A 15,072-nucleotide genomic window follows, 5' to 3' on the forward strand; every position below is an offset into this window, starting at 1 on the left:
CTTCCATCTCCTCCATGGGCCTCGAGACCGGTGGGACGAACAGGTGTAGTTCATCTCCAATCACTCCCCCGGCCTCGCTCCCATGTCCCTCGGCCCCGCCCCACTCGTCACATACCCCCATCGCCCCTCGCAGGCCGGGGGGTACTCCCGAGACTGCGCTCTACTCCCCCCCCCCCCCCCTCCCTCCGGGGGGGGGCCGCTCACGGGGACCTGCGGGAACCTGGGGGTAGGACAGACGAGGCGAGAGAAAAGGAGATGGAAGGAGGAGCGACAGAGACGAGAGAGGGGAGAGAGGAAAAAAAAAAAAAAAAAAAAATTCCGGTTCCCAGACGCACCGCTGCTCGGCCCTCCACCAGCTGGGCGATCTCCTCCGTGGTGCCTGGCGGTGGCACTGGACGGCCCTCGGCGGACGGCACGACACTCCTCCGCCGCCCGGTGGACGGCGACGGCTCCTCCGGTTTTGGGCAGCCGGCAGGAGTCCCCCGTTCCCTGCTCCTCCCCGTTCCGGCGGATGGCAGCAGGCTCCGGCCACCTGGCGAACGGCGCCGACTCCTCCGCTCCCTCACGGACGGCAGCCGTCCCTCCACATCGTGGGCGGCCGGTAGCGAGCTCGCCCGTCCCCGGCAACTCGCTCCAGCCCACCGCCTCGAGCGTCCATGGCGGCACACTCCTCGCCAGCTCGTTGGCACCGCGGATTCACCACAGCGGCGAGGGATCTTCAGCAGCGCGTCCCTCCTTCTCCCGGGCTTCGGCACCACTGTAACGATATCAACCTTCATATTCATCCGGAAGAAGGAGGCGGGAACCGGCGGACAATCAAAAACATTTTAATAACAAAATAAACACAAAACAGCGCACCAGCCCCTCACGGACGACTGGTGCGCATAAAATAAAAATCACAACACAACTAAAAGCCCAGGCCTGGTCCTCTCTCGTCCTTCACTGTCGTCGCTCCAGTTTTATATCCTTCCATCTCCTCCATGGGCCTCGAGACCGGTGGGACGAACAGGTGTAGTTCATCTCCAATCACTCCCCCGGCCTCGCTCCCATGTCCCTCGGCCCCGCCCCACTCGTCACAGTAATCCATTACGTACAATCTATCAAAGTTATGACATTATCAAGACGAATTTGTTCTGTCAGAGTTTAACTCTAAATTCTTGTCATATTTTATAACCATTTTAGAAGCAATAGCAAATAAACTGTAATAATGTGAGAAATGTTCAAGGTGTCGAATAAATTTTGGTTTGATTTGTATATATAAAATAATTGTTAATTTACAGTGTTACTTTACAATGTTACAATTGTTAAGTGTTCCTGTGTTCTTGATACTCAAGAAAAAGAAGGCGAAGGCTTCAGTTTCTTAATCTTAAGAAATAATAGAATAACTCTTTAAATAATAAAACTTGTTACTTTCAATGAAAGTCAACAATAAAAAGACTTTTGAAAGGAATTTTAATGAAGTTATTTATTGTAATTCGTTTAGGTCATAAATTCAAATCCTAATAGTCATAAAAAGGTCTTAAAAAGTCTTAAATTTGACTGATTAAACCATGAAGAAACCCGTGTGTGTGTGTGTGTGTGTGTGTGTGTGTATTTCACATGTCACTTGACTAACTGTGCCACACCCAGAGTTTTCCCTGTGTGTGTGCTGTTAGACTCTTTGTTGTCTGGTCTATAGATGTTTTAAATATTTTTATCCATCTTGATTTTGATCTTAATTTAAGAGTATATGTGAACAATGTGGCTGTCTCACTGAAACAGCATTTACATATTGGGCTCCTTGTTTCCTCACGGCTGTGGATCCTTCTGCCATCATAATGGCAGAAAGTGTTTGGACAGCAGAGTGGCATCTCTGACAGCCCTCTTTGTTTTCACTATAACCACTATCAATGAATGTCTTATGCTCACCACAGTCTTGCTGACTCCTTAGCAGCTCAAAATGTGTTGAAAACAGAGGTGGAGGCTTCCTTCAAACTGACATATTCTTTCCATATTTAAGTAGAAAGCATTTGTAAAATTATTCTTTGTGGATGTGCACACGTTGTATTTGAGCTATACATTTTTTTTTTTTTTTTAGAATAGAATTAGAATAGAGAGAGCTAGTATTAGATGGTCAAATAAAGAAGATATGTGTTTTTAGTCGATTCTTGAAGTTGACCAACGACTTCGCTGCTCGGAATGAGTTGGGCAGGTCATTCCACCAGGAGGGAACATTTAATTGAAAGTCACTTTGGGATGACACAATAAAGGGACGTCTACTTGAAGACTGCAAGCTTCTAGAGGGCACATAAGTCTGAAGTAATGAATTTTGTTTAAGGGGTGCAGAGCCAGTAGTGGGTTTGTAAGCAAACATTAGTGCATTGAATTTTATGCAAGCAGCTATTGATAGCCAGTGCAAATTGATAAACAAGGTGTGACGTGCATTATTTCTGGCTCATTAAAAATGTATCTTGCTGCCGTGTTCTGGATTAATTGTAAAGGTTTGATAGAACTGGCTGTAAGACCTGCCAAGAGAGCATTGCTATAGTCCAGTCTGGACAGAACAAGAGCTTGAACAAGGAGTTGTGAAGATCATCTTGATGTTGAATAACACAAATATGCAGGACCCTGTGCAGTTTTAGCAATGTGGTCTGAGACAGTCAGCTGATCATCAATCATAGCTCCAAGGTTTCTGGATATTTTTAAAGGAGCTATGGTTGATGTTAGGGCTGTGCGATTTTTAAATCGTTTATAGCACTATTTTCCCCAACCTCCCGCAGTATGTTATCTGAACCAATCAGGATGCAGCACACCTAAGTGGAGCGTGAGAACAGAGCAGACTGGGCATATGCCTAACTCCAGGTTCACACACTCTGTCTGTGATGCGTAGCCTTTTTTTTCCAGAGCCCATGTTAACGGATCAGAACGTTCACACTGCATGCGGTAAAAGATGAGAACAGAAAAGGTTATAAATAGAAAGCGCGAAAAGATTTAATATATTGCGCATGAGCACAGAGAGAGTTGTGAGTGCACAGGACACAGGTTGAGTGAGAGGAGACACATTGTAAGGCAGCGTGTATCTGAGCCTTATACAGTCTATGATCCGAGCACGCGCGTCTGGTTTTGTTAACAGAGCAAAGGAAATCTGCGTGCGAGCAGATAGATTCGCGCTCGTGCATTATTTTAATGTGCTTACGCGTTACAATAATGCACTCTCGTTGCTGCGTCTGAACTGCATACATGTAACTTACTCTATACACACTGCAGACGGAGTACGTGTGAACCTTGGGCAATAAATATATTGGGCAAAACGTATAACTCCTGAGGCACCGCGACAGTGAGCTTTATGACCAACGCATGGCAAAAAAAAAACATCCCTGAACACGGGTTTTATTATTTTTTTTTATTGTAATTTTTTGCCATATGTCTAGATTTTGTTTGACATCTTTACTTAGTGATTATTTTGACTTAAGTCTGTTCTAGAGAAATGTTACAACTTTTTGATAAAGCTCTCATTGGTTTTCTTTTGGAAATATGTTTCAAATTTATACTGAAGGCATTTATGACTGTAAAGCATGCCTGTGTGTGTCAATCATTATTTAAATCGAAATCACAAAATGGATCAAAAAATCGTGATAGGTTTTTTTTGTCCATATCGCACAGCCCTAGTTGATGTGCCTAACTTGATGGTGAAATTGTGATGAAACGATGGGTTTGATGGAACCACAAGCAGTTTTGTCTTGGCAAGGTTGAGTTAAAGGTGATGGTCCTTCCTCCAGCAAGAAATATCTGTTAGACAAGCGGAGATGAGAGCAGCTAAGAGCCCTGAGGTAACCCGGTAGTTAGATGTTGCGACTTGGACCTATCACCTCTCCAAGATACCTTGAAGGAACTATCTGAGAGGTAAGACTCAAACCACTGGAGTTTGGTTCCTGAGATGTCCTTTGCCAATAGGGTTGACAGGAGGATCTAGTTGTTAACAGTGATCTGTGTTCAGTGGAGTAACCAGCAGTGTCGTGTGTAAATAAGGTCCAGTTGGTTGCCCGATTGGTGAGTAGCTGTAGTTAACACTCTCTTGAGATCAAAAGAGGCAAGCAGAGTGTGGAAGTCTGCAGCCTGAGGTTTATTTAGATGGATGTTGAAGTCCCCAAGCATAACTAGGGGAGTACCATTGTCAGGAAAGGTTGAGAGCAACACATTTAATTAATACAAGAAATTAAATTAGGGTGGATAAACAACTACTGAATGTATTTTAAAAGGGTGGGTAATAGTGATTGAATGTGATTCAAAGGAGCTGTTAACAACCAGAGAAGGTAAAGGAATCAGGGCTCTAGACCAACTTTTTGCACTGGTTTTGCACAACTCTTTTTTTTTTTTCTTAGGTGCACCAGCACAAAAGTTAGGTGCACCCAAATTTTCGACCACTTCGCATTTAACACTGCAGTTTTACAAGTTCACTTAAAAAAAAAAAAAAATCACTGTCCATATAGGCAATATTGACTTGTAGCCTAAATGATTAACTTACAATCTGGTCAACAAAGTTCTTTATTTGAAGCACATTTCTACAAGAAAGGTAACTTTAATATAAAAAAAAGTGTTAGTGCTTAAAGTGCTTCACTGAACTGAAATTTAAACTTAAAACATCTCAAGATAAATGAAATAAAAGAAAATCTAAATTAAGTGTTTTAAGGGCTTCAAACGGAACATCTCTTGGCTCAATGTCTTATGAACTATTCTCCATTGCAGTCACATGCCCCTCGGATGGCCAACTCCTGTAGTTTGGCGTTCTTGATCTTTGGCCTTGGCTAAACCAGCTGGCCACACTCTCTAGCAGCAAAATCTTCCAGACTACTTCCCTCTACACTGATTCTTATCTGATCTAACACTGTGTCTGAATGAAGGGATGCTCTAGTGCAGTGGTTCCCAATCCTGGTCCTGGAGAACCCCAACACTGCACATTTGAGATGTCTCCCTGATCAAACACACCTGATTCAACTCATCAGTGAAGACTCCAGACCTCAAAAGTGTGTTTGTCAGATAAGAGAGACACCAAAACCGTGCAGTGTTGGGGTTCTCCAGGACCAGGACTGGGAAACAGCTCTAGTGTCTGATTTGAACAGCTAAATAGTCCCTAAACAGCTTATACTACTGTTTCAGCTATTAAAATTGTTCAGTTTTGTATGTAATAGCAAAGTGATTCTTTCGTTTTTTTTTTTTTGTTTTTTTTTTTGTTACTTTAGAAAAACATTTGGAGCATTTTTCGTTTGTTAAATATAAGTTTTAGTAAAAATAAATAAATAAATAAAATAAAGTAACGACCAAGCTGTCAGCAGCAGACAGTGAGTGACTTTGACACTACAAGAGTCCAATCGAGCCGTGAGTTCTTTCGTCAAATCTTCATTAATCGACATCAGCTTTTATATTTGGGTGGAATGGAGCATTTGAATAATGCACAGAACACAAGACTGACGGGAGGGGCTCCGGTGGAAAACTGACAGGATCTAAAACATTCAGATAACACGCAGCTCATTTTTCCTGCCAGTGTAAGTTACCAAAAACACATAGACGGTAAATGCTCATTTGTGCAGCAGAGCGGCTCACTCTTGCACTGTATGACGTGACAGACAAATAGTTGTCTGGTCCTGTTCTGTTCACACAGTGCGTGTGTTCTGAGAATGATGTTGTGAATCCTGAAAATTTAAAGGTGTGAGTTTGGTGTGAGACTGTGTGTGAACGTAACCTTATTAAAGACTCAAAAACAACCGTATTCTGCTGCTGTGTGAGCATGGCCTTATATTTATTTTTATTTTCTATGCTGATTTACTCTACAAAATCACCCCAATCATTGATTATTTTTCAATTCAAGGCATCTGGTGAATTTATTATTATTTTTTTCCTCTCATATTACAAAAAAAACAAAATATCGCAATGCAAGTTTTTTTTCCAATATTGTGCAGCCCTAGTGCTCAGACACACATGTTCTTTTAGTTGTGTCAAAAGCACTTACTACAGCTCTTTTCTTAATCCACAATCATTAAGCCAGGTTATCAAAAGAACTAATTAGGCTTTTCTTTGTTTTTCAGAAACCGAGCGATAGCTGATTACCTTCGTTCCAACGGATATGAAGAGGCATATTCAGTTTTCAAAAAGGAGGCGGAATTAGACATGGTGAGTGTGGGAACCCCCCGCTATTTAAACCCCAGTCAAACCAATATTTCTTAATTTGAAGTATTCCCCGTTTAATTGGCGCCTCTGTGTGAGGTTGTGACTGACGGCGCACATGCTGAATTAAGGCAGTGCTGAGATAATTATGATGTGTGGAAGATGTAAAACCTGACGCTCCCTGTCTCAGCAATAGATCACACTGATAAAGGGACTTCCTAAATAGTGTCTCTCCATTATCACAGGGTAGACCAGGAGAATTACTCCAATTCAGGAGAAAATACCTCACTGTAATATGCCATCTGGAAATGCGAGAGCTCTTGGCACACGCAGAAGCTCTTGTTTGAAAACACTCCTGGTTGGACAGAAGAAAAACTGTTTATTTCCTTTGTACAGGGAAGAAAGATCATGAATTATTGATCAGATTTGTGGACCGAGAGGTGGCCTATGGTGCTAAAAGCTCTCTTTAATTAACCAGAATGCTATTAACACAGCCTCATTTAGTAGAAGAGATTTCATCATCGATCCTTCCAGCTGATAAGATGGATTTGTGACTTTAGGCATAGATAGTAGATGAAAAGTAGCTCTCTGAGGGCTAGAGAGAGCTGATGGACTGTCAGACAGCAGTGATTAGAGCCTGGCACAGCTGATGAGACTGGTATTTAACCATTGGCCAACATACATAGCAGAGGGTCCAGGCAGATGGTGGATCAGTCCTCTGCAGAGGCTTTAAATGCCCTTCTCCCTCAGAGACGCATGACATGACCCCTCTCACTCCACTTGTCATCACACAGACAACACCTGTTCTGCTGGACACCTCTGATATTACTCCAGAAGAGCCTCTTATTCTCTTTGTCTGCAGCAGCCTTTTTTCATTACCCATAGATCTGGGAGCTGTGTTATGATTATGCATTTCTGATGGTTAGAGAACAGTCTAGTTAAAACAGCTTTCCGGCTGAGACTGTGAGATTGCATATTTAAAAACACATAAATGTCTTCTGTCAGGGATTGGAAATGCAAGGTTTTAGTTTTGTTGGATTTTCATAGCTCAGAATTAGGCTGAAAGTCTTTAATGAAGTGGAGTTGTGAATGTATTTTTTGTGTGTTTTTATGAATGAGAGTTATGAATGAGGATAATGGTGTGTGTGTGTGTGTGTGTGTGTGTGTGTATAATTAACACAAATATAATTAAATAGAATAACACAAGCATTGAATAATTAAAATGTGAACAAATCAATTTAATAATAAATAAAAAATATATACACACACCTATAAGTATATTAATTTATAAATAAGATATTAGACACCCCATTGGTTGTACTGTAGTTATTATATTTTGCTACTTAATGTTTTTGATTAGAGAATGCCAATGGGGAATCATTTATCTCTCATTTTGAGAAATAAATGTGACTTTCAGAAAGGTCTAGTTAATGCCAGGCACCCTAAAGTAAATTTTTCACAGTGCTGTGTTTGTGTAAGTGTAATTGTAATCTTGGTAAGCTCTCTTTGTCTGCGAGAGATTAACCCATGTGAAGGGATTTACAGGGAATTTGCAGTTGCCACTGGGGTGATAGGTGTATGCCCTCTTTTTTGCTAAAGGCTGTATGTAAATTCTTGTATTCTTATTGTTTTTATGTGCTATGTTGTGTCACCAGAATGAGGAATTGGATAAGAAGTATGCAGGTCTATTGGAAAAGAAATGGACTTCAGTCATTAGATTACAGAAAAAGGTTTGTGCATTTCATATTTAATGCAAATCCTATTAAAATCCACGGAGGCAGACTTGACTCATTTACTATTCATGCTCTGAAATGCTAAATTTAAGAAATGCTGCATTTCAACTACTGCAGCTGTAAATCCAAAACCAAAAATGTCACTTTCATTCATGTGATTTGATGTGTGTAATGAGTCTTACCTATTATGCCTTCTGCTAGGTGATGGAATTAGAATCAAAACTGAATGAGGCGAAAGAAGAGATTACTTTAGGTGGGCCAATTGGGCAGAAGCGAGATCCCAAAGAATGGATTCCCCGTCCTCCTGAGAGATACGCCCTGAGCGGCCACAGGAGTCCTGTCACCAGAGTCATATTCCATCCTGTTTTCAGCGTCATAGTCTCTGCCTCAGAGGACGCAACAATAAAGGTGAGGTCTTCTCTATCTTTTGTGGGTTATCAATCACTCTCATACCCTCCAAAACCGATCTTGCATTTCTGATAAATTGGTGTGATCCAATTAATGTTGTCACGGTACCAGAATTTCAGTATTCGGTACCGATACCAGTGAAAATCCACGGTTCTCGGTACCAATTTCGGTACCAAAGCAAAACACAAAAATATGATAATTAAAAAAAAAAAAAAACTTTTTATCACTAAAAATAAAACCAATGCCATTCTTTATACTAATTTACAATTGTGTTTAAAGTTCTTCTACAAGTAATATAATTATGAAAAACAGTAAACAAGTTTCACCCAAATTTAATTTGTCTTTTTATTTTTTGGTAAATAAAGGGGATTTGCTATTAAAATTAAAACATGGAAGAAATATTGTGTGATTAATTTTTAATTAACAGTAGTAGCAGTATCACATACATTTTACAAAATAATAGTAATATTTCTAGCACAATGCCTTTATGTAAAAATGAATTTGTAATGAATGCATATTTGTCATTTATCTGAAATTAAGAGTGGTGGTGATGCTTAAGATATTTTTGTTCATTGAGGGTTTCTGTAAAAAAAAAATAGTAATAGATCATAATAATTATTATTAAAAGATAATAATACTACTAATTCTACTACCATACTAACAATATACAATGCACTATGGATTGATGAGCTGCTGGGTTCATGAATATTAATCACGTTGTCTGCGTTCGGTCGAACTGATTTGCTGAAATCAAAACAGGGACGGTAAAAGATGAGCGCCAGCCAATGAAATTGACATTTGCGCATTAGCTCCGCCCACTACCGGAGAAACCGGCATATCTTCTGCTTGTTCGAAAATATGAATAATTCTAAATGAACTACATTATTTTGACCGGAGAAGACAACAAAGAATATAGTTTACATGTAGCAAGTCGATTCAGCGTGGTAAGACTCTCGCTCTCTCTCTTTGCATGTGTGAGAAACAGAGCTATCAGCAAAGCGACGGCGAGTCGTGCTCCTTCACACAGAGTTTACAGTTCGGCAAATACCATAGACCGTAAAAGAGGCAAATATAGGTGTACTGTGCGTCCATTGAGATGAATTGAAAAGTACAGATCGCTTGATGGAGAGAGAACTCTGAAGCGCTCGGTGTTCAGCGAGTGAAAATATATCTGCGCCAATCTTATAATAGCCTCGAAGACACACACACTGGCGAGTAAAATCGAGGAATTTTTTAGCCGATGGCTTACAATAGACATAATTTACTCGCCCTGAGTAAAATTTATTCACTTTTGACGGTTTTCCGTGAATACCTTTAAATTGACACTGGTTTTACTCAAATGAAACGGTAAAATGCTTGTGAAGTGACTCAGAACAGTTCTGGTGATGTTGTATGTCCTCATTATTGCAAGCGTCATGCGCTTCAGTCTATGTAGTAAAGTTAAACAAACCATTAATTAATTCACACAGAGACGCGCAGAAAATGCAGGATGCAGATTTCAACCAACTTTTGCGGCTTAACATTTACAGATACTGGTCCATATGGAGATTTGATTTGATTAATTTATGCTAACTTTGACAAATTCCGTGACTGTCCATATTAAAATGTAAGTTTCATTTTCATGACTGGATTTTGAGATTCCGTCCGCGTTTTCTGCTTCGCGGAAATCATAGCGCTGTATGCGTCAAGAACTGGGTTTGAACGGGTCCTCGGTACCACCGGTACTTAAAGAAACCTGGTACCGTGACATTTTCATTTTTTTAGTACCGACTTGGTACCGAAGTACCGGGTCTTTTGACAACACTAGATCCAATCATGATTTACAGTGTGAAAATGGCTCATCAAATTTTGGCTGACCTGCATTGCTGGTTGACATAATTATAGTGTATTGTCTTGAATGAGCTGTAAATTTCACTGCAGACAGCCACTGTCCTCTCTTTCTGCTGATTTGGTCATACAGGGGCTCTTGAGACACACAAAAAACACAAGTCTGCACAAGCAGTGTGACATTCCCATGGAAATAAGCCCCGTTTCTGGTTGCCAGCTATTCATAACCATGCCCAGCAACCGTACACACAACCTCAGTAATGCTACCAAAAGGACAGGCACAAATTGAATCTATACCTATTTATAGCCACTTAAGTTTTTTTTGTGTGTGCGTTTATACAGTCAAGAAGAAATGTTTTTATTCTTTAGATCAGCCAAACAATTCAGAGGGTGTAGTAAATGCAAGGTACCCTCTCTTATGTTCTGTTCTATTTGGAATCAATCCTACAAAGGGTTCCTCTATTTTTCTGAATGCTTGCTTTTTCGAGTGATTCAACTACTCCCTCAGTGCCGGCAGCTATGGCCCCCAACCTGTCTGTGCCCTAGTTTTGTACTCTGTTCTATTAAACCCTTCCCTAAAATCCCAGGCCCTCGCCAATTGCATGGGCAGCCCTCAGTCAGACAGCTAGAGCTGGTCCAGTTATATTCTGCGCCATTCTCTGCATCCACATATCCAGAGCTAAGTGTCAGGAACCCTGAACCCTGAAATCTGCTCAGTGTAATGTAGACGTGGTAAGACGGCTGTGGCAGACCTTTTTTCTTTTTGTTAATCAGCAGTTTGTCAGCCACTTGAAAAGATAGTTCTGCTTCTGCTTAGCCTGGTTATTGAATCACCCGAATGGTTTGCAGTTCAGTTTCATGCAAAAGTATATTTTTTCAGACTGATATTTTATACATGCGCATGAACATATGACATGCACTCAAACATGCAGTCATATCTTTCATCGCCACAATTTGTCTGAGAAGTCAACACTCTAGTCTAAAATAAGCTCTCTTGGTTCATGCAGCACTGCATCTTTGATTTTTAGCATGCTCTTTTATTTTTCCTTTCCCATGTATTTGAAGCCTGGTTACATGCAGTCTTGGTTCAGGCTCAGAGTTTTAAGGAGTCATGATGTACTGGGATTGTGTTGGTTATCAGCTAATTTTGTTTGTTTGTTTATCTATTTATTCTTATCCCAAATAAACCCAAAAATAAATAAATAAATTCTCTTTAGGTAACCATCTAACTTGATGGCAAAAGTTTAATCTTTAAAAAATACTAATAATTTAATACAATTTTAATGTAATCTTTAGTAAATCTTAAAATGAATACCCATTTCTATGCTATATATTATAATGTTGTTAGGCCAAAATTCACTTGAAGCATTCAAAATGAAATATTTAATATTAAAATAAAAATAGTGTTTTATACATTTATTTAGGTAAATAGCATTTAATTCGAGTATTGGCCTTTTATTGTTATCTGCCATAGTATGAAAATAATATTTTTTTTGTTAAGGTAAGCAAGTTGATGACCAGGCACATGCAGACCAATCAGTGAGGGCAGATATAAGTAGTATACACTCTATATAATAGTATTGCAGCCTCAGCAACATGGGTAAAGCTTACATGATTGACTTGGCCCAGTTGTGCCACATCAGGCTTTCCACATGCATGTTTTTTTGTCAGACCTCGGCTGGTTGGGTTCAGTCTACCTCTTTGGAAGCAGGAGACAGATAAGCAGGTGGAAGGGCTTGTGTCGCCGGCCCCCTGTGCAGCAGACAGAGCTTATGCCTGTGTCTGCCGCCTAGAAACTGCTGAATCCTGATCATCACATTAAGCCCAGAGGTTGTTTATCATACTTCTGCATCCAGGCGAACAAGCAGATAACAGTCGCCTCGCTTCACAAAAACGCTTTAATGATAAATAAAATGATGAAAACAGAATTTCAGGGAAAACATGATGTCAAAATATTCAGCCAGAGTTTTCGCTTGGAGTGCAGTAGATACTGTAAGGTTAATATGGGAAGAAATTCTGACAATTCTTTCTTGAGGCAGATAAAGGCTGAATGAAATGTTCAGATTATATCCAGAGGGCAATCAGGCATGTTTGATGGTTTTTAAAAGCTGGCTGCATGACAAATGTTTAGCTGAATATATAATAGCAGCTACAAGCCCAGACCTGTCTTTTATGCATTACCTTATCATAACAAGCTGCCAAACAAGTTAATGGCTTTTTTTTTATTGAAGAGATGTTTATCTTGGTCTAAAGCATGTGCTTTGTGTCTGATCCAGGTATGGGACTATGAAACAGGCGACTTTGAGCGGACCCTCAAGGGCCACACAGACTCGGTGCAGGACATTTCCTTTGACCATACTGGAAAGCTGCTAGCCTCCTGTTCAGCGGACATGACCATTAAGCTCTGGGACTTCCAGGGCTTCGAGTGTATCAGGACCATGCACGGTGAGCTTGGTGTCATATGTTGTCATTGGTTCTGGGAACTGTTAGGAGCTGAGGGGCGTCTCGGGGGGGGGGGGGGAGGGGGGGGGTGTAGAGTGTCAGGAGGCAGGTGTTGAATGCAGCTCATTAATGTGCCAGCTTGCCAACAAATCCATAAGAGACATTCTTCCTGTATTAGAAGCCATCCTTTAACACATTTTCTCAAATATTACCGTGCTGTTTATGAAAGTTTTATTTTTTTATAGGCTAATCATTGTAATATTTAATAACTATAGATATATTATAATTCAATGGACCCTTTTCACAGAGTATGATGCGTTTCAACATTGCAATCTGTCATCAGCATTGTAATTCCTGAAAGGTTTTTTTTTTTTTTATTTAAATAAAAAATATTTGAACAAAAATATATATTGTACATTTATTATACTGTACTTTCTATTATATTACCTTTTACATCAGATTACAAAAAATGTGAGGCATTATCTAATACAGCAGCTATGGGAGTGACAGTAAATTTGACATTTGACTGTTTGACTCTCTTCTGACTGCTGTTTGAAAGTTGTGAAAATAGTATTGTGGTGATTTTCTTTTGTGGTTTAACCAAATGAGAACACAAAAAATATATATTTAATTAAGTCTCCTATTCACTTTGATATAAGTTTAACCAATTATAATGACTTCCACTTCTGTGAAACCCAGAAATGTGAATAAGAGTAGGAAGGCTGCATTATATAATTTATTAAAATATATTTAATATACTGTAATACTATATTAAATTTTCTTAAAATTAAGATGTATTTTTAGAGCATTTTAACTACACCCACCCTACTCTACGAATGTGAGATCCTGTTCTTGCTCTCAGAATGTGTTCCTTAGGATGTGCCTATGTTTAAAATCCTAATTGCTTGGTACATTTTAATATTAAATGTGAGCCTTCAGGCTTTTCTAATGGGAGATCACACCACAAGTGAATTTGCATGTTGTCTTACGGGCTGTGTATTATGTCAACAAGTTTTCCACTGTGTTAGATGGATTATTAACACTTTAAGTGTAATGAAACCCCCCATTTCAGCTCAGGTCAGATCTCACCACAGGATTGGAAAAGCACAAAAACAGTCTATGTGTAAAGCTGTGAAGAGAAGGGGGTTGGGGGCATAACTCTCTGCCATCCAGCCACTTTCCACATTCCACTAATTATGAAGTTCAAACAGTATCAAAACCTCATTAATGCACATGGCAAAAAATGCACAAATATTTTATCAGACAGTTTGCACTGTGCATCAAAATACACATGCTTTTGCAATGTTTCAGGACCGTAATGATGGATAGTGTCCCCTCTGTGTTGCTTTTGAACTTGAACTTTTTTTAATCAATTTATACATTTTGTACATTTTAGTTTACATTCATAAAAAATATATTTTCATGTTTCATGACAAAAATGAATAAGTGCTCTCAGAGTTTTCCTCAAGTCATTTGTTATCCATATCAAAAATGTGTAAATCCTGAGTGGTTATAATCCAAATAACGTGTACGCCAGCTTGTAATATCTACAAATCCAAAGGCTCGTAATTTACACCCATCACTAAAGTTGGCATGTTGCCCTGAGACGAGGGTAGACTGGTCTTGCACAGATTTGAAGAGGTGGCATAGGGACCCCCCTTCCTTCTGTTTGCAAGTCCCCTTCTGCTCTCTCTCTCTCTCTTTCTCTCTCTCTCTCTCCCTCTCTCCCTCTCTCCCATCTCGCTTCGTGGGTCGGCTGCTTTAGCAGAAGATTAGGAGATTTGGACAGCAGTTTAATTATCCTCTTTGAGACGAGATAACATTTTATGGTTCTCCCCCCATATTTAAGACTGCTTTTTCTAGGCTACTTGGTTTCATCATCCATTCAGGAGCTGGAAAATGGCGTCCTATGTAATTAGCTCATCTCTTTTCCCGCACACTGAGAGAACAAAGCAGCCCAAGGCAAATTAGCAGCATCTTATTTTCCATTAAATTTTTCAATATGTTTTAAGGCTTAACCACTCATTGTAACATGCTAATGTGCATGACTGTTTGATTTGTATGGTAGAAATGTGTATATTATGTGCTGAATCAAAAAATTAATTCAATGTATCCATCTCAGACATTGTTGGTTCTTCTTTGGATGACAATTTCAGGGCAGTCTGGAGAATTTTACACTTAATTCTTTACTTTATTTTTTTTTTCAGGGCATGACCATAATGTTTCATCTGTAGCTATTATGCCCAATGGAGATCACATAGTTTCTGCCTCAAGGGATAAAACCATTAAAATGTGGGAGGTGGCCACTGGGTAAGTCATTGAGCAAGGTTTCTCAAAATTTGCATATTGGTTATAAGTTCTTGGCTGCCAAAACAAAGGTTGTTGATCTTAGATTAATGTACATAACCATAGGCTTCTCCAACAAATCAGTCCTTTTAGTTACTGCATTGAGTTTCTTCAGCTGAAAAGCACGTGTAAATGTTGAACAAGAAACAAAGTGAAATTCTGCTGTCAAAGCATT

At 39.7% G+C, this 15,072-nt stretch overlaps 1 protein-coding gene across 1 annotated transcript in view; it reads left to right on the forward strand.

Annotated features, from left to right (window-relative positions):
- LOC132107960 (lissencephaly-1 homolog A) overlaps nt 1-15,072 on the forward strand; it is a 42,016-nt gene that overhangs the window by 23,089 nt on the left and 3,855 nt on the right. The window contains exons 3-7 of the mRNA XM_059514336.1: nt 6,063-6,147; nt 7,797-7,871; nt 8,076-8,282; nt 12,386-12,554; nt 14,759-14,861. Coding sequence (XP_059370319.1) covers nt 6,063-6,147; nt 7,797-7,871; nt 8,076-8,282; nt 12,386-12,554; nt 14,759-14,861 — 639 coding nt within the window. The remainder of the gene's footprint in view (nt 1-6,062; nt 6,148-7,796; nt 7,872-8,075; nt 8,283-12,385; nt 12,555-14,758; nt 14,862-15,072) is intronic.

Source organism: Carassius carassius, chromosome 28 (genome assembly GCF_963082965.1).
Source record: "Carassius carassius chromosome 28, fCarCar2.1, whole genome shotgun sequence".
Lineage (NCBI taxonomy): Eukaryota > Metazoa > Chordata > Actinopteri > Cypriniformes > Cyprinidae > Carassius > Carassius carassius.